Source organism: Tympanuchus pallidicinctus, unplaced genomic scaffold, assembly GCF_026119805.1.
Source record: "Tympanuchus pallidicinctus isolate F22 unplaced genomic scaffold, pur_lepc_1.0 scaffold47, whole genome shotgun sequence".
NCBI lineage: Eukaryota > Metazoa > Chordata > Aves > Galliformes > Phasianidae > Tympanuchus > Tympanuchus pallidicinctus.
Window position 1 is genome coordinate 158,612 of NW_026294766.1, and position 24,733 is coordinate 183,344.

At 60.5% G+C, this 24,733-nt stretch overlaps 4 protein-coding genes and 1 long non-coding RNA gene across 7 annotated transcripts; 2 read left to right on the forward strand and 3 right to left on the reverse strand.

Moving 5' to 3' along the window:
- Nucleotides 1-32: 32 nt before the first annotated feature.
- On the reverse strand, nt 33-7,442 carry DNAJC22 (DnaJ heat shock protein family (Hsp40) member C22). Of its 2 annotated transcripts, XM_052702912.1 has the most exons (4): nt 7,368-7,442; nt 5,737-6,511; nt 4,427-4,660; nt 33-147 (listed from the first exon to the last, which is right to left on the reverse strand). In XM_052702912.1, the coding sequence occupies exons 2-3, from the start codon at nt 6,454-6,456 to the stop codon at nt 4,475-4,477; spliced, it is 906 nt and encodes a 301-aa protein (XP_052558872.1). In that variant the 5' UTR covers nt 6,457-6,511; nt 7,368-7,442; the 3' UTR covers nt 33-147; nt 4,427-4,474. The 2 variants fall into 2 exon arrangements, with proteins under 2 accessions (XP_052558872.1, XP_052558871.1); XM_052702911.1 differs by lacking the exon at nt 33-147 and having other exon boundaries at nt 4,404-4,660.
- A 7,156-nt stretch (nt 7,443-14,598) lies between these two features.
- On the forward strand, nt 14,599-16,894 carry C1QL4 (complement C1q like 4). The gene is made up of 2 exons (XM_052702930.1): nt 14,599-15,129; nt 16,581-16,894. Exons 1-2 carry the CDS (start codon nt 14,614-14,616, stop codon nt 16,758-16,760), a joined length of 696 nt encoding a protein of 231 aa, XP_052558890.1. The 5' UTR covers nt 14,599-14,613; the 3' UTR covers nt 16,761-16,894.
- A 666-nt stretch (nt 16,895-17,560) lies between these two features.
- Nucleotides 17,561-19,706, reverse strand: LOC128090509 (phosphatidylinositol 4,5-bisphosphate 5-phosphatase A-like). Its single transcript, XM_052702907.1, has 7 exons — nt 19,288-19,706; nt 19,067-19,110; nt 18,748-18,966; nt 18,609-18,658; nt 18,270-18,515; nt 18,049-18,150; nt 17,561-17,932 (listed from the first exon to the last, which is right to left on the reverse strand). The coding sequence occupies exons 1-7, from the start codon at nt 19,452-19,454 to the stop codon at nt 17,780-17,782; spliced, it is 981 nt and encodes a 326-aa protein (XP_052558867.1). The 5' UTR covers nt 19,455-19,706; the 3' UTR covers nt 17,561-17,779.
- A 186-nt stretch (nt 19,707-19,892) lies between these two features.
- Nucleotides 19,893-23,667, reverse strand: PRPH (peripherin). Of its 2 annotated transcripts, none has more exons than XM_052702906.1 (7): nt 23,258-23,667; nt 22,193-22,253; nt 21,924-22,019; nt 21,686-21,847; nt 21,412-21,537; nt 21,107-21,327; nt 19,893-20,093 (listed from the first exon to the last, which is right to left on the reverse strand). In XM_052702906.1, the coding sequence occupies exons 1-7, from the start codon at nt 23,593-23,595 to the stop codon at nt 20,087-20,089; spliced, it is 1,011 nt and encodes a 336-aa protein (XP_052558866.1). In that variant the 5' UTR covers nt 23,596-23,667; the 3' UTR covers nt 19,893-20,086. The 2 variants fall into 2 exon arrangements, with proteins under 2 accessions (XP_052558866.1, XP_052558865.1); XM_052702905.1 differs by having other exon boundaries at nt 19,893-20,096; nt 23,258-23,665.
- LOC128090533 (uncharacterized) lies at nt 23,469-24,565 on the forward strand. The gene is made up of 2 exons (XR_008210969.1): nt 23,469-23,560; nt 24,000-24,565. It is a non-coding gene; the product is annotated as an uncharacterized LOC128090533 (long non-coding RNA).
- Nucleotides 24,566-24,733: the final 168 nt, after the last annotated feature.

The window sequence follows — 24,733 nt, forward strand, 5'->3', positions numbered from 1 at the left end:
GGTCTGGGATGGCAAAATCACAGCAGAGAGGGCAAGCAGGGTCTGGAGCTGTCAGAATTCAGCTGACAGCCCCACAGAGCAGCACGGCTTCTTCCTGGGGAAAGCTGCTCCTTGTCACGCGGCTGCCGGTGTCAGTTGTCTCAGGTTCTAAATAACAATGGGGAAAAAGAAAGAAAGGAAGTCAGGAATTGCTGCCCAGCAAGCCCAAGGGGTACCCACATCCCTCAGCTTGTCAGCACATCTTACTGCTGGTTTTTAAGGAGTGAAATCTGTATTTTCCTAAAGGTGCTTTGGAACAGCTAGCAGAAAGCAACGTACAGCGTAAGGCAACGAGAGCCCCATGGCCTCACTGTGGATCCCAAAGGCTCAAGGCACTCTGTGATTTAAGCCCCACACCAGGTGGGTTTACAGCCACCATAAAACGTTTGCTAACGAAGGATGCGGATGGGGAGCAACGAGGATCCTTGGTGTTTCAGCAGCCAGCATCCCAGCAGCACACAGCAGGGACACGCAGTAAGGATTTTCCTTACGCTTCTGGCTCTCGAGGGAGGGACGGTGCCAGGTTAAACAAAGAGCAACTGGACACGGCATGCAGAACAATGGGGATCCGGCCCGAGCAGCCAGGAAGAAAAGGCACGACCTGCCAATGCCATCTATCAAATGCAGGCTGAAGGCAAAGCATTACGGAACCGGGAGGTTCAGTGCGTTCCTTGTGAAACCACAGGCTTGAAAACGCACAGAGGAACACACAGATTGCTTGCTTGAGGAATACTCAGCTCAGCTCCCACCCCTCCCAACGAGGATTATCCGTAGGGGCATTCCCAGGATATGGTTTAGAAGCCCAAAGAATGCAGCAGCACTGCTGCAGTATGAGGAGCTGAAATCCCAAAACCAGAGCAGGGAAGGATGGGGATGATGATTTGAAATGCATCCCAGGTTCCATTTCCCAGTGCACGGGGACCTGGGCACCTTCAGATCTGCACCCAAACTTCTTGATAATTCCACGCCTTTAAATAAATGCACTTTTGGATAAGAAGGGAGAACAGAAAGGCACCAAACCCGGAGCAGCACACAGAGCACTTCAGGTGAACTCCCTCCAGCTGTCTCCAAGTCAGCTCGGTAAAAGAATGGATATTTACATACAAAGAGCGACTGCTTACAAACAAATTCAGCAAGGAACATTTATAAGCTGTCTCTGCAGCCTCAGAAGCAAGCACCTGAGGGGACAGCACTGTAAAAAAAGCTGCCTGAAAAGTTGCTGGGAGATCTCCAAGTGTCTGAAGCAAGTGCACGCTATCACCCAGCAAATAGCTTCTCCCCACTTCAGAGGTAGAAAATGAACAGTAATTAAAACACGTGAAGAGAAACAAGCAGCGCACAGCAGCTTCCCAGCCACCCTTTGGCAAGCCCAGCTCTGAGCTGCCTGTGCACAAAGTGAAAAAGCAACGGAGCGGGGAATAAAATAACCACTAATGGCAAACATTCCTCCAAAATTAGCACCAGCAACCCCCAAGGTGGGATCAAGCAGCTCAAATCCACGTATCTACAGAAACAGCAAAGAGTCAACACAAAACAAGACAGAAAGCGACCTGCAGCATTAAAATGAAATACCGAATGGGATGGAGGGGGCATAAAAAAACCCACAGAAACCCAGTGCTGCAGACAGAGCGATGGAACCCTCCTTGATCCCAGCTGGCACGTGGCTTTCCTGAGCCACAACCGGAATGCACATTTTTGCTAAGCACAAACCGGCTCACTTTCAAATAAGGAAAAGTCATTCGCAGCTTTACAGACAGCACAGCAAGAAAGAAATGACTTCAGATCACCCCGCCCGTGGTGTTCTCTTTCCAGGCCATTCCTGCCCTGTCTAGACAGAGCATTTCAGTGAACTTTCCAAACTTGAGAGCTCCCTGTTTAAAGGGAAAGACGAACGGAGAGAAACGCGCCCTGGGGATTTTTATTATCCTACCAAAGGTGCTTTTGCTGAGAAACCTGGGGTTCTGAGGGTGAAACCAGCCGATGTCTGCTATGTTACAGCAGCCCACGTCAAGCTCAGAGGTCTCAGCCCCCTCTCAGCATTTCACTTTTCTGCCCCCACCCAGTGCGAGCTTTTCCTCAAACGTGGACCTTTCCCAGGCTCGCTGGGTCCCCTTATCAGTGCGAGGAAGTAAAGCTCCGTCCTCCAGCTGACGAAACTCTCCTGCAGCCACCCCCTGAGCCCGCAGAACCCCTCACAGCAGTTCTCCTGCACTCAGTGAAGCCCCCATGGGTGGCTGCTGCAGAAAAACGGGTCGGCTCTCCCTCCAGGAGCATTTCCCTCAGCCAGTCTCCAAACACAGTGGTGGATTCCTGATGCTTCACACAGTGACACAACCTATGCCTCAAGGTGGGAACCTTCCTTCTGCTTCTCTCACAGCAGGACCCCTCGGCTTGAAGTGCTCCAAAAACCTCAGCAGGATGCAGGGGGACCAGAAAAAAGCATCTGTCCCAGCAACAGTGTGCACCACTGCTGCTTTCAGGCTTCATTTGCTACCTTTCTGAGCGCAAGGGTCTCAGGGATCTGCCAAGAATTACGGCATAGAGTACGACCGTCCTTTAGATTGGGGTTGAGCTCTTAACCAAAGCATCTAAAAAAAAGCACAACTTTCTGAGAAAAAGGAAGGAGAAAGGTGATGGGAAACAGAAAAAGAACCTTCCCCTGCCCCGCTGCTGTGTGGTGAGGACTTCCTGCAGCTCCCCAAGCTCCATGCAGGAGAAGGCTTTTCTTGCCATCCCCTCTCAGCTTTCCCTTTGACCTCAGCCACAGCCTGAGGCAGCAATTAAAAACAAGCTCTAAATTTTAATTGCCAGAATAACGCAGCACCAACAAATCCTCCCGCAGTCACCTCTGAGCTCCTTCATCCGGGATCCAACCAGAACCTTCTGCCGAAGGCTTCATAAAACATTTAAATGCTCCTTTAAGGGAACGCTACCGGGAAGTGCTGCTCATGGGACGGCTCTTAGGAGCACAGTGGGGCTAAAAAGCCCAAAAGGACAGAACTTTATGTGGTATCACAACAACCAAACGCTTGGGACAGCTGGAGCTGAGCACAACTCGAATGCTGGTGGAGTCACAACCCCCCCACAAGCCCTTAACTGCTATTAGCCCTCATTAACGAGGCACAACAACGACAGAGACAGACGCCAAAGCCCCAAACCCGGTGCGATGTGGAGGAGAAGCACTGACTCAGCCGTACCCGCAGCCTGGGCTCGTTCTGCGGGCCCTTCGTGCCCGATGGAGTCTTCAGCCAACCCCCCTCAGATCCCAAAGCCCCGTGAGCCCATAACGCCCAGCCCCCCCCCAACCCGAGGCCTCACAGAACAGTTCCCCACAGCCCTCTTCCCCGCGCCGCGGCCTACGGGGGTCTCTCCTCTCACCGTTCTCCCTTCCAAATCAGCCCCCGGTGTCCCCCCACCCCACCACCTCATCTTTCAGGCCCTGCTCCCTCCAGACCCCTTCGGGCCCCCCTCACCTCCAGGCCTCCCCCCCCGCCCCTCAGCTCACCTCAGGCCGCCGCGGATGCAGCGGAGAGGAGGCGGGGGCCGCGGCCCGGTCGGAGCCCTCAGCCTCCCTCTAACCAATCGGTTCCGCGGATGCCGCGAGAAAGCCAATAGCGTCACGCTGTTACCGGAGACCCCCGCCAATGAGAGAGAGGAGGAGGGGGAGGCGAGGCCCGCCTCCTTGCGTTTTCAGCCAGTCTGGAGCGAGGTGGGGGGCGGGCTGAGGGGTTCAGGCCAATGAGAGGGCAGAGTTGTGTTCTGTAACGTGCGCAGACGCAGCTCGGGGAGGGGCGGGGTTAATCACTGCCCAGGGCCAATCGGGTGCGGTATTGGAGAGGCCACGCCTCACCGACCCCTGAGGGGCGGAGCAAGGCGGGGCAGCGGAGGCCGAACGTGGACGGAAACTGCCGAGAGCCACCGCCCTGTGGCGGAAACACCCGAATCCTCTCCGGAAAGAGCCGAGCGTGAGAAAGGCGGCGACTGAGAGCGGATGTAGGCGGGTTCGAGGCGCGGTTCCACCTGAGCGATCCCGCTGGGACCGATGTGGGTTGTTGGAAGCCGGGGGGCTCGGAGATGGACGAGGTCCCCAGGCGAGGTCGTCAGGCGATGCTGCGCACGGATCCGCGTGCAGTGGTTTGCATGGCGCCCAATGCAACGGTTTGCACAAGCCCCAGCGCAGCCATTTGCACAGATCCTCGTGCAACGACCGGCACGGATCCCTATGCAATGATTTGCACGAGCCTCCATCCGTTGGTCGCAGCCATCCCCGTGCAACAGTTTACACGACACCTCGTGCATTGCTTTGCACGGTGCACGTCCCCGGCCCCAGCACCGCATGGCGCTGAGCAAAGAAACAAAGAAAGGAAAGAAACCTCGTGTTACAAACCCCGGGTTACAACCCCCCATCAGTGCCTCTGCTCCCTGCATGCCGGGCTCAGCCGCCTCCTGCTGCTGCCCTGCGGGGTCCTCCCAGCGCCTCGTAGGCTTCCTGCAGCTCAATAAAGCGTTGCTCGGCCTCTTCAGCCCGCTGCCTGTTGTGGTCGGGGTGCCAAACCTTCACCAGCTCCCGGTAGCTCCTCTGCACCTCCTCAATGCCAGAGCCGGGCGGGATGCCGAGAACCTGGAAGAGGCAAAAAGGGATACGATGGGGTGAGGTGGCAGCCTCCCCCTCCACCTCAAAACACTCCAAAATCAGCCACGTGCACCCCGTGCGACCCTGCTACAGGCTAAGGGCAAGCAAACCCCATTCCCCCCAGTGTTTGTCCCCCAAACACCCCAAAATCAGCCACATGCAACCTATATACATGTATATCCTCAACAGGCTAGGGGCAGCCAAACCCCATTCCTCCCAGCTTTTGCCCCTGTAGGAATGGAATGTTGTTCCTGCATTAGATATTAAAAAGGAGGAATTGATCTGAAGAAGTAGAGCACAATGTATTTGTATTTTGTGACTTGTGAAAAAGTAGAAATACCATCTACGTTAGTAACATACTTTAGAAATTTAGTTGCTGAATTGCGTGATTAATTCTTGCTTACAAAACTACAATAGTTTTTAAATGTTCCAAATAGTATAGGCATAGTATTGTGGACTAGAAAGCATATTGTAGGGCTGTTCTGTTTGGATAAGAGACCCTCAGCAAAAGAAAAACAGACTTAACAAATGTTAAAGAAGACAGGGCCTCTACACAAGGCTGGTTTGCCTTGAGTAGGCAACCTTGGTAGGTTGGGATGCAACAGGGAGGCATCAAGATACTCCCCTATTCTGCTTCCAAGTTTACCTCTATGCAAGGACGAGTAGATGTCCAGAAACAACGACCAAGTGTTGAATGAGCAAATGTGAGAACTTAACTAATTAGCGATATATGCTTAGCCAGCAAAAATGGATGTTTATCCAGTATCTGTATGTTTAGTTGAGCGTCGGGAAGATTGTGATCCTAAAGTACTCAGCCAACGAGGAACCAGGGGAGAAAGAGATCAGCGCCGAGTAATAGGGCATGAAAGATGCAACGCTGTTTTCTGCGTGCTCTCCTGCTTGCAGGACGCCAGCCACTGCGGTTGCAAATCAAATCTGCTTTATCAGAGATACTGTCCTGATACATTGTTTGGATGTTCCCAACACCCCCAAAATGCCTACACCCCGTGCAACCCCTCTACAACCAAACCCCCTTCCTCCCCACGTCTCAATGCGCCCCATACCTGATAAGCCCACAGCTGCCGCTCAGTGCATCCTCCAGGCCCAGCTTTGAGCCCCAGCATCCAGGCCAGGCTTTGGAGGCACCGCATGGGGATGGTCCCCACCCACCCCAAAGCCCCGGCGGTGCTGTGCAGCAGGCTGTACCCCACCGGGACGGCGAAGGCCATGTAGGCCATGCCCAGACGGAAGAGTCGGGCGCGGAGCCGCAACGGAGGCCCGGCGGGATGCTGATAGCGGCGGTGCCGCTGTGCTGCCATGCCTGCAGCCATGCTGGAGGGCAGCACGGCCAGCAGCTGGGCTTGGAAGAGGAGGGAGGTGAGGAAGGCTGCTGTAAGGACGCGGTGTGCTTTGGGGCTCTGTTCGCCCACGGAGGCTGTCAGGAGCACGCCCAGCCCCACGGCCAGCGGCTGGGCCAGCAGTTGGGGCACCCAAGGCAGTGCCAAGGCGGCCACCAGTCCAAAATATGTCCCCACGACCACCTGCCCCGCCAGGAGTATGGGGCTCAGTGCTGGCACAGCCCTCCTGCGCTGGCTGCTGGTGCTGTTGGCCACGGCCACCCAATGGTGGAGGTGCCAGAGGTCGCTGAGCCAGCCGGCACCGAAGCCTCCCAGTGTCAGCATCCAGAGCAGAGCGTGGCTGTCCCGGCCCAGGTAGAGGTGATGCAGCCCCAGTGGCCCCCCCAGCGCCCACAGCCCGTAGGCCACCAGTAGCCGCTTGGCCATGCTGGTTGGCTCACGGCTGAGCTGTGGCACTGGTGTGGCACTGGCATCCGGCGTCCTGTGGGAGGGAAGGCATTGCTGGGGGCAGTGGGGCACAGCTGTGCCTCCTGTGACGGACCCCTCTGTGTCCCACGTGCTAACCGAGGACTGTACCAGCCCACTCCGAGTTGCTCCATGCCCACCCCTTGAACCCCCGTGCCCATATGGATTCCACCACTCAGAGTCTTATGTTCTCACCCAGAGCTTGGCCATCCCTACCCAGGTCCAATATCCCCCACCCAGGACCCCCTGTGCCCATCTGGAGGCACCATAAGACCACCCAGAGCTATCTTGTGCCCACCCAGTGCTGTTTCATGCCCACCCTCAGAACCCCTGTGCCCACATGGATCCCACCACTCAGAGTCCTGTGTGCCCACCCAGGGCTTGGCAATCTCCCAGGTCCCATACCCCCCACTCAGGACCCCCTGTGCCCATCTGGAGAAACCACAAGCCTACTCAGAGCTATCTTGTGCCCTCCCAGTGCTATTTCATGCTCTCCCAGGACCATCAGTGCTCATTCAGACCTGCTTCACAACTGCTCAGTACCCTGCATGCCCATGCAGGGCCCCCTGTGTCCATATGAGATCCCACAAGCCCATCCAGAGCCATTTTGTTCCCACCCAGATCTGCCCAGGTCCCATAGCCCCCCAGCCAGGACCCCTCTATACCCATCTCGGCATCCCATTACCCCACCCAGAGCCATTTTGCACCCGCTCAGTACTCATCCACCCCCAACCAAGTCCCATATCCCTATCCAGGATCCCTGAGCCCACCCAAGACCACCCACATCTGTGCACCCAGGGCCCTCCCGAGCCTCCCAGCACCATGTGTACCCACCCACGGCTCTGTGGACCCCCTCAGCACCCCCAACTCACCTCTGCACAGAGTCCCACAGAGCTCACAGGCAGCTCTTCTCCTCCCCTCCTCCTGACACGGACTTTGCCTCTGTGACAGCACCAGGCAAAGGGCAAGAGCACTGCAAGCTTGTGGGGTGGGATCACAAAGCCCTAATATGGGAAGAACCCCCCCCTAACTGTGAGTGAAAGCCCCCAGACCCATGATGACCTCCCCCCTCAGCCCCATGGCACCCCCCTCCAGCCGTATGCCCCCCAAATGCAGCCATGCAGACAATGCTGGAGCTGTGCCCCTTACCGGTGCTGTGCCCTCCCAGCAGCTTCCACCCCCCCGCCCGCTCCCCCCCGCAGCCCCCACCCTCACCACCGCTCCTGTGTTTGCTCGGCTTAGCCGCTGCTGGCCTCCAATTTGGTCTCATTCATTATTAACGGCCCTGGCCGGCTGTGCTGTTGACACAGCCACTCCAGAAGTGGGGACTAGAAGGGATGGAGGGGGGGGGAGGAGGGGGCAGTGATCCCCTCCTTGTGACCCCCTCCTCAGCTCAGCCCCCCATAGGCAACTCCCCCTCTCCCCCAAGGCTGCAGCTCAGCAGGATGCAGGGATGCTTGGAACCTGGCTCCTATGGGATCCCACTAATATGGGGCAGGGGGAGATGCTGCAGCCCCTCTCTGCCCAGCTGCCCATCAGGGCTGACAGCAGCCCCCCCGCACTGCCCACCCCGCCTGGCTGCATCCCTGACAGCGGCTCCCAGTGGGGCTACGCTTGGCTGAGCTGCGCCCTGGGTGGGGGGGCTGGGGGGGCTGCATTAGGATTTGGATGCATGGGGAGGGGGAGGGGGGAGCTGCACCTGGGGGGGGGAGGATTGCATTGGGATGGAGAGGCGTGGGGAGCTGCACCTGGGGATGGGGGAGCAGTGCCTTTTTTGGGAGGGCTTTTTTGGGATGACCCTTTTCCTGGCTGCCCATAGCTGCTGTGCTCCCCCCCACCCCCCCATGCTGCAGTCTGGGATCGATGCTGGTGGGTGGGGAGGGGAGGTGGGGGGGCAGGTGGTGCTCCGCTGCTGGATCGATTTCTTAAAGTATCTGGATTTAAAAATGTCAAATCTGGCTCTCGAGCTCCAGGCTGGGAGGCAAGGAGGGGCCTCAGCCTCACTGCAGTGGGCAGCACCCCCACCTGCACCGCCAGGCCTTGGTGTGCCCATGTCCCCAAAGCACAGGAGCCCCCCATGGGTCTGAGGGGTCCCTGGGGGGGGAAGGGGGCTGCTGTATACCCCCTTGTTGGGTGTAATAGGAGGCATTGATCAGCTCTGGGCGGCAGCGTTTAAGGCATCGATTGGCGGAGCCTTCCCGCTAATTGAAGCATTTGTCATCGCCTCGTTTGGGGGTGTCCAGCTGGGGGCTGCCCCGCGTGGGACAGCTGCTATGCACACCCCCAGGACACGCGTGTCCCCATACACACACACGTATGCACACGTCTGTATGATGCACACACGTCCCTGTGCACATGCGTTCCATCTTCATGCACACAACCGCACGCACACATGTCCCCGTGCTGCACACACACACACACACCGTGCACGAATGTGTCCCCATTGTGCTCACACGTCCCTGCATACACGCGTCCCCACGGTGCACGCACTTGTGTGCACACCTGTCCCTATGGAGCACACGCATCTCTGTGCACATACATCCTATCCTCGTGCACACACGTCCCTCTGGTGCACGCAACCTCATGCACACGCGTGTGCCTATGGTGCACACCTCCCTCCCGAGCATAAACGTGTCCCCATGCTGCTCACACGTCCCTCCATACACACGTGTGCTTCTGTGCAAGCCTGCCCCTAGGATTCACACGCATCCCTGTGCACATACATCCTCCTATAAGGCACACAACCTCACGCACACACGCGTCCCCACGCTGCACACGCAACCCTGCATACACACCTGCCCCTATGGGGCACACACACACCCCATGAACACACATCCTCCCCTCACACCCACATCCCCCCCGCAACACACACACACACGTCCTCATACAGACCCCCCACCCCCAGTGCACCCATCCACACACGTGTGTGCACACACCACCAGCACACACACCCAAAGGGTCGGTTGAAGGCATCCTGCGCAGCTCCCGAATGTCACGTTGCCTTGTCAGTTTGCTGGTAATTAATGCAAACTCCGGGGCCGGAGTCCCTCTGGACTCGTACATCACTGCCAGCGCCGGGCTGCAGAGCAGCCCCTTTACCCAAGTGCTGTTATTAGGGGAATTTTATATGTATTAGCTGTTGATGCACATTAATACATTAAAAATGTCAGCGGTGGAGGCCAGCTAATTGTCTGATTTAAATGTCTATTTGTCAGCAGGTGCCTCAGGTAGGCATGAGGTGAATGTGCAATGAGCCCCCCGACCCTGTGGGGTGGGGGTGAGCCTTGGGGGGGCACAGGGATGGTGGCACGGGGGGACATTGGGGCGCAAGGTGGGGGGCTGTAGGTTCTGCTGTACAACGGGGGGCGGCGGGACCCTGCGCCCGCCACCCCCCCTTGATCACTGCCTGGCTGGGATGGATTTCTCCATCCGACATCCTCTGAATCCTTAATAAATGCTGCTTGTCCAGAGAATTAATCCGGGGCAGCCCACAGCCATCCATCTCGTCACGCGTTGGCATGTGGTGACGGACGGCCCAGCAGTGACTCAGCCGGGGGGGCCATGAATCCCCCCCAACCTCTCATGGGGATATCCCCAGATCTCAGTGTTGTCACCCCCCGCTGATGCCCTGCTGCTCCTCACAATGGGGCTGCAATGCTAAGGAGACAACCCCAGGAAAACAGGGTGCAGGTGAAACTGAGGGTCCCCAAAGTCCTCTCCTCCCCTGTGTCATCTGCTCCCCAACTCACCTCATCCTGAGCCCAACACAGCCACAACATGTGGGGCCGTGCCCCCAGCTGCCTCATCAGCAATTAGCAGCAGACGTTAATGAACCTGGGTGGGCAGCAGGGGGAGGTGTGCCATGCCCAGGAGGTGCTGGGGCACAAAGAGTGCGCACTGGGGAGGCACAAATTGGGGGTGGGTACACAAGGACAGGGCTTACACTGAAGACAGGGCTCAGAATGGGGACAGGACATGCACTGGAAGCAGGGCGCAGGGACTCCCTCATCCGGGGGGGGGGGATGATGACAAGGTGCCAGGCCCCCATGCAGGCAGCAGGTGACACTTTCCACCTGTCACCATGCATGCAGGCAGCATCGCCCTCCCGCCACCCTCAGGACCTGTTGAGCCACCCGCAGCCCCCCCAGGCCATGTGTCCTCCCCACCTCTCGCTGCTGTTGGTTTATTTGTCTCCATTCAAGGACAATTTTCATCCAATTTGGGCCCGGCGTACGGCCTGGCTTTATTGCAAACACGCCCTGGATGGAGCGCGGCGCCCGGGTGCCTCCGGCCAATCTATATTCATTTACACAAGGCTCCCCCGTGACCACGTGCCGGGCGCCGACACACCAATCTGTCTGCTGGTCCCAGTGCAGTGCAGCAACTGGGAGGGAAGTGACTCGGTGATGGCATGGGGAGAGGGACAGGGACGCCGTGCGCTGGGACGGGGCACCGAGCGCTGGGAGCTGTGATCTGTGCACTGTGGATCACAAGCTGTGCACAGGGGACCGTGCGCAATGTGCGCCGTGTGCCGTGCGCTGAGAACCCTGCGTGGTGCACTGTGCACCAGGAACGGCACCAGGGCTGTGCACTGCCCACTGGAGACCCTGCACAGTGCGTGGGCACCGTGTGCCGTGCACCAGGAGCACGGAGGGCAGTGCACACACCGTGGACTGGGCGTGAGGCGCTGGGCACACTGGGCTTTGGGGACAAGATGTGACCCTGCCTGCGGAGGCAGATGGTGACCGTGCTTTGGTGCCCGCCAGACAGCCCCCCCCTCCCCGTGCCGGCCCCGCTCGCGGCCCTGGGGCTGCAGATCATGCATTTATTCATGCTCTGCTCCCCAGCTCCACTGCCAACCCTGAGCTTGTGGCAGGGCTCGGCGCCCCGCAGCGTCCCCATAGCTGCTGCAGGACACGTCCATCACCACCGGCCCCACGTAGCCCCGAGGAGTGTCATCCCCACTTCTCCTCATGGCATGGGGACCCACGGCCACTACCCCCCATCCACCGTGACAAAGTGGGGCACCTCCACCACCGGTGCCACTGGGTGGGGCTGAGCTGCCCTATAGCCGTGAACGGGATCCATCTCCGAGCCTCCATCCCCCCCATCTCCCCACCACCACCGCTGCTCTCTTCGGGGTTGACCTTTCCCTCCTGCTATTTTTACTGGCAGTGTTTGCACTGCACTCCCTCTCCTCACAGCCTGTGCTGGGGCTGCAGCTGCCCCTGGGTGCAGCACTGCCAATGGGACCCCAATGGGACTGGGAGTGCTGGGAGCAGCCGGGACCCCTCGTGTTCCCATGAGTGGCTCCTTTCCGCTGAGCTCCCTTTCCCCGTATGCCCCCAGCTCTTGCTAATTAGCGCTCAGGCTTCCCCTCGCGGCCTTCCTAATTAATTCGCTGTTGCTGCTCATTAAGATCAGCCAACAGAAGGGCGGTGATGGCGGTGGGACTCCGATGTCCCCATCCCCAGGGGACAGCTTGGGCAGCATCGATCGCTCCCGGACCCCATCCCCTCTGCGGGAACTGCTCCCACTGCTGTAATTTGTTGCACAAACAGCGCCGGGCGGTTCAGGATTGCATTGATCCTCCAGCATAAAGGGCCCATAAATCCGTCGTGGAGCCCGGCTGATGGATCGGCGCCCTTTGGAGGGAGCTGGCCCAGCCTGCAAATTTAAAAACTATCCGGATAAATTACACAGAAAGGAGCATCTCCCACCACCCGTGTGCCAGCGTGCATCTGCACACATGCATGCACACACACACATGCACACAGCAGGCATGCACAGATGCAAATGCACACAAGACACGGTGCATGCACTCACATGCATGCATGCACACCTGCAGCCCCCCAGCTTGCATCCCTGCATGCACACTTGGGTGCAGAGGGACGGCTGCAAGGACATGCATGGGCCCTGCAGGTGACAGAGGGCTTCCATTTCAGGCTGTGTCCTTCCCCAGTTGCAGCAGTGAAGACATGGGGGGCAGCCATGCACCCTGAAGGTGGAGGGTGAGATTTGGCTGTGCACAAAGCAGTCGAGCCTGTCAGGGTTTGAAAAGAGCAGCCATAAATTTGCTCCCCCTGGGGTTGTGAGCTGCGTCCCCACCCCAGCATTGCATCCATGGAGAGAAATCCAGTCCTCGGGCGCTGCTGCTCTGCTGGGTCCAATGTGGGTGAGCCTCCCCAAAATGAGTGGCCCCCAGAAATGGGCTGGTGGCCGCAGGCATGCAGGGACCCCAAGTGGGGCTGAAGATGGAAAGCTGTGGGGGGGTCCCGCATGCATGCACACACCTTGTCCCCAAACCCACTGCACCCATTTCATGCACACGGAAACGCACGCACACAGCACGACCCTGGCAAACTCACACCCACGTCTTGCACATCTCTGTGCACGCGTGGATGCAGACACAGCTCCGTGCACAAACAGAGCCCCGTGGGCACACGCATCCCATGCACTCACCAATGCAGATGCAGCCCCGTGCACACACACACCGAGCCCTTCACACACAGGCACGCAGCCGTGCAAACACACATCCCTGCACCAGCATCCCCCTGAGCACACAGCCCCACGCACACATCCATGCACGGCGCACAGCCTTGCACGCATGCAGCTCTGCACACACACATGCATGCACGGACCCGAGCGCACCCTGTGTGCACGCACACGGAGCTCTGCACACCCATCCTCATGCACTGACATGAGTCCACACACCCATGCACACCCACCAACACCCACAGAGCTCTGCAAGCCCGTGCACCCCCACGCACACCAGCACCTCCTTGCACACGCACTCACCCCCCTCCCTGCACCCCCTCTTTCCCACTCCCTCCCTCACCCCCCCCCTCCCCCCCCGCCCGCCCCCGCCCCTGCCGTGCCCGGTGCCGTCGGGCGGAGCGGAGCTGCGGGCGCGGTGCGGTGCGGTGCGGGCGGCGGACTCGGCACGTGGCTCCCGCAGCCGCGGGCGGCAGGTTGGCACCGGCGGGCACCGAGGGGTCCCGGGGGGGGCTGGAGGGGGGGGCACGAGGCCCGGTGGGACGGCCCCGACAGCGTCGCGCAGCCGCCCCAGGAGCCGCCGCAGGCGCGCACAGGGAGAGCGGGGACGCCCCCGGGGGCCGCTGCCGGTACGGGGGTGCCGCTCTCGGGGAACTTGGCGAGAAGTTCCGTCCCGGCTCCATCCCGGCTCCGGTTACATCACCAGCTCCGGCACCGGCTCCGGTCCTGTCTGCTCCATTGGCTCCACCAACGGCTCCGGTCCTGGTTGCAGCGGGAGCCCCGACTCCGCTCCCGGCTCGGGTCCCGACTCCACTCCCGGCTCCGCCACCGGCTCTGCGCTCTTCTCCTCTGCCAGCTCCAGTCCCGGCTCCGCCTGCAGCTCCGCTCCCGGCTCCGGACCCAGCAACAATTCCAACCCCTTTGCTCCGTGCCCGGCCCCGCTCCCGGCCCCATTGCTCCCGGCCCCGGTGCTGTCCCCATCCGTTCGTCTCTATTCCTTCTCTCATCCCTGTCCCATCCCCATCCCTCTCCTCAACCCCCGCTCCTGGTCCCATCGGTCCCAGCTCTTTCCCTGTCCCCATCCCCGTCCTTGCTGCTGGCTCCAGTGCCAGCCTTACTCCCGTCCTTATCTATATTCCCGTCTCTACCCCTGCCCCTGCTGCTGTCCCCAGCCCCGACCCCATCCCCATCCCTGCTGCCATCTCCAGCCCCGCTGCTCTCCTCATCCCCGTCCCCACCACCACCTCCATCCCCATTCCCGTCCGTATCCTTTCTGCTGTCACCATCCCCACCACTATTTCCAACCCCATCCTCACCTCCCTCACCGTCCCCATCCCCGCCGCTCTCCCCATCCCCGACCTCATCCCTGCTTCCTTCCCCATCCTCATCCCCGTTCCCACCTCCCTCCCTGCTACCAGCTCCGTCCCCACCGCTGTCCTCATCCCGCCCCATCCTCGCTCCCAGCCCGCTCCCTGCCGCGCCGTGAGGCTCAGCGGGCGGCCCCCCGCCGTCCACCCCCCCGGCTCCACCATCGCTCCCAAGGGTGACGAGGACCTTCTGGCACTGGCTGCCTCTCGGCTGAGCCGCAGGAAACGCGTGGCCGGGGCGGCCGTCGGCGTGGCCATGGTGCTGGTGCTGCTGGTGGCCATCCCGCTGCTGGTGCACAGCTCCAAGGCGGCCGCTCACTACGAGATGCTGGGCAGCTGCCGCATGGTTTGCGATCCCTACCCCGAGCTGCCTCCTGCCTCCCCCCCTCCTTTCCTACCGGGGGCAAAGGGAGAACCGGGGCGCAAAGGGCGTGCTGGCGTTCGGGGCCCCCCCGGACCACCGGGACCGCGGGGACCGCCAGGTGAACCGGGTCGACCGGGACCACCGGGACCTCCAGGGCCGGGTCCTGGGGGGTACATCCCCTCCTTCTACAGCCCCAAGATTGCGTTCTACGCGGGCCTGCGGAAGCCCCACGAGGGCTACGAGGTGCTGCGCTTTGACGACGTGGTGACCAACGTGGGCAACTACTACGAACCATCGAGTGGCAAATTCACCTGCCCGCTCCCCGGCATCTACTTCTTCACCTACCACGTCCTCATGCGCGGCGGCGACGGCACCAGCATGTGGGCTGACCTCATGAAGAACGGGCAGGTATGGCACGGGACCCCCAGCAGCTCCCACCAGGCCCCCGTGTTCCTCTTCACCCCCTTTGCCCTTAGATCCCCCAGCCCCATCTCTCTGTGTCTCCACCCGGCTCCTCCAGCCCTCTTCCTGCTGCCTGCTGTCCCTAACCCTGCTCTCCAGTTCCAGTTCCCCCAGTTTGGTTTTTCCATTTTGTTTCCTCCCATCTTGCTTCTCCAATTCTGCTTTACCCTCATCCTGGCTCCCCCCAGCTTTCTGTCCCAAATTCCTGCCATCCCAGTTCATATATTTTTTCCACCATCCAAGTCCTCCATCCTGATTCCCAAACCCATTCCCTCTTCCCCATCGCCCTACACTCATCCCCACTCATCTCATTTCCCCAATCCCCACTCCTTCATCCCCATTCCCCTACACCCATCTTCATCCTATTTCCCCAATCCCATTCCCTTCATCCCTATTCCTCCGTCCCCATTCCCCTACACCCATCTCCATCTTCATTTCCCAATCCCCACTCCCTCCATCCCCATTTCCATCCCCATTCCCCTACACACATCTCCATCTCCAATCCCATTCCCTCTATTCCATTCCCTCCATCTGCATTCCCTCGATCCCACATCTTCTGTCCCTGCTCCCCCCAGATCCCATTACCTTCATCCCCGCATACCTCATCCCTTTTCTCCTATTCCTTCTCTTCTCCCCTCCGCAGAGATGTGGGGGGTGGACCAGCAGAGCCCACAGCCCCATCCCCATCTCCACCACCCGCATCTGGGGCATCAATCCCCACTTTATGCCCAGAACTCCCACTGGATGACCAGGGGAACACACTGCCCTGCATGGAGCGGGGTCTGCCTACCGCAGGGGTCCATCTGTGCCCCCCAACAGGCCCCAGGCCACCACCAGGAGGGTCTGCCTGCACCCTCACCTGCTTCCTTTGTTCACAGAGATGCAGCTCAGCCCTTCCCCACCTCACCCCAGACACTTTCTGTTTATTATGGGATAAAAGAGCATCGATCTGCTGTGGTGGATGCCAGGTCCGCCATCCCAATGGAAGCTGCACCCCAAGGAACCACAGGGTGGGGGGAGGCCGAGGGTGGCCGTGGGCTCCAGCACCGGGGCTCTGCAGTCCTCTTTGCCCGTGGGACAGGGAAGGATGTGGGATTCAGGGACACAGTGCAGGGCCACCAAACTGGAGGGACATTGTTGTGGGGGGGTGGGGTGAGGGGGGGGGGACTCTGGCGCTGCCACCTCCTGGCACCACAGCACTGCCGCAGGTGGGCGGCACGACCTTGAGCTGCCAGGGATGGCAGACTGAGGGGATCTGGGGAGGAAAGGGGGGGGGGGGGTGCGCAGAGCAGCTCGTCACCCCCCCCCCCCCCTCCCTTGGGGAGCACAGATCGGGGTGGTGGTTGTGTGTGGGGGGGGTGGTCCTTGATGGCTGTGCCCCCCTCCCACCCCCCAAGGTTCGGGCCAGCGCCATCGCTCAGGATGCGGATCAGAACTACGACTACGCCAGCAACAGCGTCATCCTGCACCTGGACGTGGGTGATGAGGTGTGTGTCAAGCTGGATGGTGGCAAAGTGCACGGCGGTAACACCAACAAGTACAGCACCTTCTCAGGCTTCATCATCTACCCTGACTGAGCACTGGGTCGAGGTGGGGGTGGGGGGGGGCACCTCCTAAGGCACCGTCGTCATCCCCCCTGCCTCCCTTCCAAAGCCCCGAGGTGATGATGCCTATAGGAAAACCCATTTCTGCACCTCTGCAGGCACCGATACCTCGCAGCTCCTTTGCACACGCACAGCAGCTCCCCCCCCATCACACACACATGTGTGCATGCTCACCGCCGTCCCCACGCGCCTCCCCCACGTTGCACACGCGTGTGCGCTCACCACACTCCCCCACGCACCCACTCACAAGCGTAAATGCTCCCTGCTCACCCCTGCATGTCAGCACCCCACAAGCACTGCGGTCCCCCCTTGCTGTGCTGTCCCCTTGGAGCCCCCCTCTCTCCCCTCCCCATCCCTGAACCCCGCAGTTTGTTGCACTCTGTGTTCCCCCCAAATAAAACATAATGGGTTTGGAGGTGCAGCTGCTGCCTGGGCCTCATCGTGGGGACGGTGTGGGGAGGGACAGAGCTGTGCCCCGTCTCGTGTCACCACAGCAGTAAGCAATGGGGGCACTGACACTGATACTGCCACCAGGGATGGGGACGGTCACCCTCCCCCCACACCCACGGGGACACAGCAGCAGGACGCAGCCCCACCGCCTCTCCTATGGGCTCCGTGGGGGCTCTGAATGAATGTAAGCGTTCCCACCTCGCGGGCACTGCTGTCACCGCGTGGCCAACGTGTGGCACTGCCACCAACCGCGGGGAAACGTCGGGGGATGGGGGCTGCCCCAGGGACGCCAAGAAGACCCCATACAGCAAAGCAAAGCAGACAATATTTTATTCACACTTTTTTCAGCGTTCCCCCCCAACTCCCACACTCTTTGTGCCCAGAACACCCACACTGCCCTGCATGGAGGGGGGGTCTGCCTGCTGCAGGGGGCCATCTGTACCCCCCAGCAGCCACTTGGCCACCACCAGGAGGGTCTGCCTGTGCCCTCACCCACTCCCTTTGTTCACAGAGATGCAGCTCAACCCCCACGTAGGTCACAGTTACGAGGAGAGGCTGTGGGTGTCCAGGGGGTCCTGGGGCATGGGGTCCACCCCCAACTCGGTCATGAGCCCCCACAGCTCCGTCAGCGCCGCTACGGCATCCGGTCGGTCCTGCACCATCTTCATCAGCTGCTGCAGGAGTAGGGCTGCACGCTGTGGGACACAGATTGAGTGTGGAGCTTGGAGTGAGACCCCCCTCCTCACCCCTGGGTCCCCCCTCAACCCGAGGATCCAACCCTGAGCCCAGGGAACCCCACAGCCCCCCCTACCTGTGCCTTGCTGAGGTCTGGGGTGCTGCTGGGATTTGCCATCATCACCTTAACATCCTGCTGGCCTTCATTCCCCTTAAAGAGCTGCACCACCACCTTGTCCTGGGGGAAGATTTCCCACAGTCAGACCACTCCTAGCACTCCCAGCCTCCACCCCTCACTGAGGGGAGAGAGGAATGGGTGCCACACGGGGACCAAAGAGCCCCACAGCACACACTCACCCAGGATGGGGACAGATTGTTGTTATTGATGGCAGCGTACGCACTGGGGTCAGACTGGGGGGTCACAGCCGGCCGCCAGCGCAAGGGGGTCTCCGAGGGGACAACGCCATCAGCAGGGGCTGAGGGGGCAGGTCGGGACCCCTTCCTAGTGCTTAAGCTGGCCCCCACCTGCAGGGCGCGCGGCTGGGAGATGCAAGGGGTGAGGCACGGCGTGCGGAGGGAGCTCTGAGTGCGGGGGGCAGAACGCTGCGGAGTGAAAGGGGAGAGCAGAGCAGGATGAGGGTGTGAGGGAAGGGAGTCGGAGCTGGCATTTCCCCCTCCCTCCCCTCCCATACACACCATGTTCTTGGTGACAGAGACACAGAGAGTCAAGCCAGCACTGGAGGAGCCTGCAGGGGGATGGGGAAGGAGGCTCAGCACCAACAAACCACCCCCAGAGTGCACAGTGGGGCGGGTTGGGGGGAGGGATAGGATGTACCTGGGGTGCCGTTCTTCTTCTTCTTGGGGACCCTCAGCCCCATGGATGCACTCTCCTGGAGGGGACAAAGCAGTGATGTTTGGGTCCCTGCTGTACTCAGAGGTGAGGGTCCTTTGGCAGAGGGGGGGCCACGGGCGGGCACCCTGCGGGCCAAGCAGGGCCTGCGCCCCACAGTCCCCAGCACAGGGGTGGCAACAGGTGAGGGGGTGACGGTGGTCTCTGTGGGGAGAAAGATCACAGGGGGGAGGGGCTTCAGTTATGTGGAGGGGGCACCCAACCACGGAGTGCCAAAGCCGGGAGGAGGAGGGGGGAAACTCACCTGCATCCAGCGCTGGAGGCGGGGGCTGCTCCACCTCTGTGTCACTGCGGGGAACAGCAGGACAGTGAGGACCCCCGCCCCAAATACTGAGGGACCCCTTCCTTGGGGGAAAGAGGGGGGAAAGAGGGGGGAAAGAGGGAGCCCCGTGCCCACTTCCGCGTTCTGTCTGCAGCCCCCCCAGCGCTCCTTCCTGCATTCATCCCCCCCTCCCCCCCCGTTACCGGGGCTGCCCGCAGGACGGAGCGGTGCAGGCAGCGTTCGGTCGTTCTCCATGTTCCGCCTGACGGGAGCGGGTCCGCACCGGGACGCGGCCGTAAGGAAAGCGTTTCGCGGTGTCGCTCGGCCCCGGAGAGCGGTTCTCCTTCTGGGAAGAGCCGCCCACCACCATCGCGCTCCGCAACCGCGCACCGCACCGCCACCGCTTCAAGTCCTCCTTAAGGCCCCTCCCGCCGCCCGTTACAGAACCCAGCGCGGCCGCTTATTGGTCCCCGCGCGGCCAATGGGAACCACGAGGAGTGTGGATTGGTCCGCGCTAAGCGAATGGGGTGCAGCGCGGGGTTAGGGGGCGGGGACAGCGAGGGGACCATAGAGAGGGCGAGAACCATAGAGGGGGGGAGGGGGAAACCATAGAGAGGAGGAAGGGGAACCATAGAGAGGAGGAAAGGGGGGGGGGGGGGGTGAAAATCCTAGAGAGGACAGAGGACCACGGGGAGGAAGGGTGGGGCAGAGTGACAGTGTGCGGATTGGTGGAGAGCGGCGGCCCCGCCCCCCGAAGGCCCCGCCCCATCCCCCACCCCAAGGCCTCCAGCCCCGCCCCCTGCAGGGACTCCGCCTCCTCCAAGCTCCATTCTTTATTTGCGGCTGAGGAGGTGGGGGGTGGGTGGGCAGCGGCGGGACCCCCCCCTCCGCTCTGCTACAACGTTGAGCACAGCAGCAAATAGCAATAAATAAAGGCACAGGCATGGGGGACGGCCGCAGAGGCCTCTTCATCACTTGGGCTCCACTCCTTGCACGACTCCATCACCACCTGCTGTGGGGGGAGAAAGGACCATTGGGGCGGGCAGACCCCATCTGGGAAGGCCCAGTTCCATGGGGAGGGGGTCAGAACCCATTTGAGGGGGGAGCGACCCCTCTGGGAGGGGTCGTACCCAATCATTCTGGAGGTGGGGGGTTGGGAGGAGGTCAGCCCGTCCTCCTGGAGGACCTTTAAGCTGTTCCCCCCCCCCCCCCCCAGTTTGGCAACTTTCCATTGCTTGTTTCGCCATGACTTCCTATCTCGGTGCACTGTAACCCAAAACAATACATGTGAAATCCAAGCAAAAAAAGTCCCTGCACCTGGTGGATGCAAAGATAAAAGCAGTCTGTTGTGACTCCAGTGGGATTGGTCAGAAAAACAAGGCTGTGCGCACACCAAGCAAAGCCAATCTGGAAAGCTGTAGAACAAGCACTCATAGATTCCTTTTGCTAAACGAATGTATTCATCCTTGATGGGACAGACTGATCTCTATTGCTAAACCAGCCTATGGGGGGAGCAGCTTCATTAGTGGGGTCTAATCCATTAGAAAAAGGGGGTGGCCTCCACTGGGGAGGGGTCAGACCCATTTGGGGAGGGCACAAATGCCCACAGCACAATGGTTTGGATGAGCACCACCCTCCACACAGGGCTCAGTGCTGGTTCAAGCATTGGGGGAGGGAGAAGCCACCAAAGCCCTTCTCCCTCTCCTCCAGACAAAGCCTTAAGGTGGGGGCACGAGGACACAGCTGCAGCCCTTGGGGATCCTGGCCACCCCTCACCGCAGTTCTTGTGGGAATGGAGACAGCGGGGCGCAGGGGGAGGTGACCCTGATTTTGCACTTCAATCCAATAATGGGATTCAATGGGAAAGGGATCCTCTCCAACGGCTGAGGTCTGCACAGCTGCTGTGCTCGGCCCAACGCTGCACCCCTCGGTCTCCCAGCAGCCAAAGGGTTGCATCCACAGCCCCGTGCTCAGGGTCCCATCTCAGCACTGCCCTCCCCACAGGACGTCCCCCTGCCTCACCAGCCCTCCTCACTGTTCAGCAGCTTGCGGTACGTGGCGATCTCCACGTCCAGGGCCATCTTGACACGGAGCAGATCCTGGTACTCGTGCAGCTGCCGTGCCATCTCCTTCTTCATGCACTGGATCTCCTGCTCCAGCCTCCCCATCGCCTCCTGGTAGCTCCTGATCTCCGTGCCAAACTCATCCTCCATCTCCTGCATCTGTCGCTGCAGTGCTTCATTCTGCAGGATGGAGGAGGGACACAAAGGGATGGCAAGGCGATGGGGGGCCCCTTGTACTCCCCCCCACAATCCTCCAGTGCTCACCATGCCCTTCAGCCCATCCACCTCGGAGGTGAGGCTCTGGATCTGCCTCTGGGATTCGTTCATCTCCTGCTTGGCCATCCGCAGAGCCTCGCAGTTACGGTTGGCAGCATCCGAGAGATCAGCAAACTGCAGGCACCGTGGGGGGCGAGAGGGAAGAGGGTCAGCATTGTGGAGGTGCCCCCATCATCCCCACATCAGCAGCAAACAGCAAGGTGCTGGTGCGGGGGGTCAGCCCTGGGGGGTGTCCCCATCCCATGCATGCCCTCGTGGGTACCTTGGCTTTGTACCACTCCTCGGCTTCCTGCAGGTTTGTGACAGTGATGCTCTCATACTGCGTGCGGATGTCGCGCAGTGCAGCTGTCAGATCCGGCTGCTGCAGCTCCATTCGTGCCCCCGCCTGTGGGCTCTGTGCATTCACCTCCAGCTCCCACAGCTCCTACGTGCCCACATTACACCGTCACACCACAGCCCCCAGGCGGGACCCCCATCCCTCCTTGGGTCCACCCCACAACCTCCTCGTGCAGCTTCTTCAAGAAGCTGATCTCATCCATCAGCAGCTCAATCCTGTGCTCCAGCTCCAGGCGGCACAGCGTGGCATCGTCCATGTCCTGCAATGGCTAAAGCTGCAGGGACTGCAAAGAGGATGGGACCCCCCTCCCCCAACCCCCCAATAGACTTCGAGCCACCCCCTGGGCAGAGTGCATGGGGCATCCCCGAGCCCTTTGCCAATTAGTGGGGGAAGTACATGGGGTGCACTGGACCCCCCCTCCCCCAGTCTCACCTTGCGGAACAGCACCAGGCTCTGCTCTGCATCTTCACGCTTCTGCATCTCATCCTCCAGCCTGGGGTGCAACGGGAGGGAGGTCAGAGTGGGGTAAGGGGGCATAGAACCCCATTTTAGGGATACGTAAGGGGGAAATTCTTTGTTTCTGGCACAGGCTGCCCAAAGGAGGTGTGGGTTTCCCACCCTGGAGGTGCCTAAGGCCAGGCTGCATGGGACCCCGGGCAGTCTGATGAGGTGGGGGGCAACCAACCCATAGCAGTGGTTGGGTTGGAAGGGCTTTGAGGTGCATCCCCTGCACCTTACACCCATCACACACCAGAGGACCATCCCCTGGGTCCTTTGCAACACATCTCAATCCTCACCCAACATCCCCAGCCCATTCCCTGGTCGTCGTCCCCCCTTCCCGGACCACACCGGTCCCCTCCCTGGTGTGTCCTGGTTCATTCTGGAGTCCCCGTCCCCATCCCAGTACATGCTCCATCCCTTTGCAACACATCCCAGTGCATTCCCTATGGCCTTAGTCTATTTCCTGCTTCCCATCCCAGTGCATCTCAATCTCCATCCCTCTGACCCCCACTGCATTTCCTATTTCCCACCCCCAGCGTATCCCAATGCATCCTAAATCCATTCCCAGCACCTCCAGATGCATCCCCCGCTGCCCACCCCTATTATGACCTCTGCTTCACTTCCCGGTGCATCTCCACTCATCTCCAGTTCCCACCCCAGACCACAGCCAGTCCCTCCTCAACACTTCCCCGTTCATCCCACCGTTTCCATTCCAGAGCCTCCTCCACCCCAACGGCTCTCGGTCCCCACCACTGTGAATTCCGCTTTACCCCATGGTCCCCACCCCCAGATCACTCCCAGTCCCTCCCCAGCACATCCCGGCTAACTCATCTCACATCACTCCCTTTCTCCCCTCTACACGTTTCGGTGCGCCCACCCTTCCTTCCCCGTCGCATCCCGGTCCTCACATCACATCGCTCCCGCTCCCTCCCCATACATCTCGGCGTCCCGCTCCCCTCCCATCACACCCCCTCCGCTCCTCCTCCCGCCGCGCACCGCCGCCGCAGCCCCTGCAGCTCCGCCGCGAGCCCATCGCGCTCTCCCTGCAGCCGTTCCCTCTCCCGGCCGAGGCGCTGCAGCCGCTCCCGCAGCCCCCGCAGCTCTCCCCGCACCAACCCCGCAGCGCGGGGAGCGGCGGCGGCGCGGCCGATGGCCGAACGGAGGGCTCCGTTCTGCCTCTCCAACGCCCGCACCCTCTCCAGGAAAGCGGCGAAGCGATCGTTCAGAGCCGCCAACTCCGTCCGCTCCGCGCTGCGCCCCGCCGAACGCGCATCAACGGGAACCGGCGGAGAATCGAGGGTGCGGTCCCGGGGTGGGGAGAAATCGCGACTCATCGCGGCTGCGGGAAGAGGCGGCCGTCGGTTGCGGGGATTGACAGCGAACGGCGGCTCCGCCCCGGCGGGGGGACGCGGGAGTGAGGAGCAACGGGAGGGAAAAGAGGGGAGGGGACTGGGGGTGGGGGCGGGGCTCTCTCAGGTGCTCCCGGTCGCTCCCTGGGCTCAGGTGGGAGCTGCTGAGTGCCAAAAGCAGCGGGGTTTGAGCATCGCTTGCGTTCCCCGTCCCTCCATCACTGTCACTGAATTCCCTAATAATTCGATTTCGGTAAGGAAGCATTTAAGAAAAACGTAACGTCAGTTCTATACTGTTTTTGGCACGTGTTTACAACACATTAACATAGATTTCCTTGCTTTGGAGAATTTTATTTGTATTGTATTGTATTGTATTTATTTTTTCACAGCTTTGCGCTCTTCAAAACCGAATGGAAAAACCCCAGGCAGCGTTCGGAGCAGCGCGGCTCTTTTCTCAGTCTCTGCTGCCACCGTGTGGCCAAAGAGCGGAACTGCAGGAGTGGCGCTCGGGGGGCGGTTGAGACCTGGAGGCGGCGGTGGCGGTTTTAGGGCCGAGGGAACTTTTAGCGGCGGTGCTGCTGCTGGTTTTATGGGGCGGAGGGGATCAGGGTTGCTCAAGGCGGCTCGGACCTCCCCGGCGCCAGCACTGCCCCGCAGAACGCTCTTGGAGCTGCTTAGCGCGTCGCTCTGCCCTCCCGCTCCGAGTCTCTATTCTCTATGGTAATTGGTAATCCTGTCGCTAACGTGCAAGTGTTGCGACACACAGAAATCGCGACTCTCCACTCTGACAGCTCTGCGTCGTCAGTTCGCCAATACCTACGATAATAGCGCTTGCGACAGTACTGCGCATGTGCAGTGAAACGCGGAAAGTCTGTTTTAACCGCTCTGCGCTCCCAGACCTCCAATCTCTATGCTTCTTTGGTCTTCCAGGCTGTAGTACACATGCGCAAACAGCTCTTACCGCTCTGCGCCACAGTTCCTCCAATCTCTATGGTCTTCGGTCCGCCAGGCGGCATTACGCATGCGCACAGGCTCAAGCAAGCACTTTGGGAAGCCTGTGGGGCACACGGGGGGCACAGAGAGGCGCTGGGGGACCGAGCGTAAGGGAGCTTTGGGGTGTCCA

Coding starts and splice junctions, on each gene's coding strand:
- PRPH (XM_052702905.1), bottom strand. CDS start 23,595: ATGAGTCGCGATTTCTCCCCACCCCGGGACCGCACCCTCGATTCTCCG. Junction 22,254..23,257: donor CTGCAGGGGCTGCGGCGGCG/GTGCGCGGCGGG, acceptor GTTGCACCCCAG/GCTGGAGGATGAGATGCAGA. Junction 21,328..21,411: donor TGGATGGGCTGAAGGGCATG/GTGAGCACTGGA, acceptor TCCATCCTGCAG/AATGAAGCACTGCAGCGACA.
- LOC128090509 (XM_052702907.1), bottom strand. CDS start 19,454: ATGGTGGTGGGCGGCTCTTCCCAGAAGGAGAACCGCTCTCCGGGGCCG. Junction 19,111..19,287: donor CCGTCCTGCGGGCAGCCCCG/GTAACGGGGGGG, acceptor TGTTCCCCGCAG/TGACACAGAGGTGGAGCAGC. Junction 18,659..18,747: donor GAAGAAGAACGGCACCCCAG/GTACATCCTATC, acceptor ATCCCCCTGCAG/GCTCCTCCAGTGCTGGCTTG.
- DNAJC22 (XM_052702912.1), bottom strand. CDS start 6,456: ATGGCCAAGCGGCTACTGGTGGCCTACGGGCTGTGGGCGCTGGGGGGG. Junction 4,661..5,736: donor GGCAGCTGTGGGCTTATCAG/GTATGGGGCGCA, acceptor TGCCTCTTCCAG/GTTCTCGGCATCCCGCCCGG.
- C1QL4 (XM_052702930.1), top strand. CDS start 14,614: ATGGTGCTGGTGCTGCTGGTGGCCATCCCGCTGCTGGTGCACAGCTCC. Junction 15,130..16,580: donor ACCTCATGAAGAACGGGCAG/GTATGGCACGGG, acceptor CCACCCCCCAAG/GTTCGGGCCAGCGCCATCGC.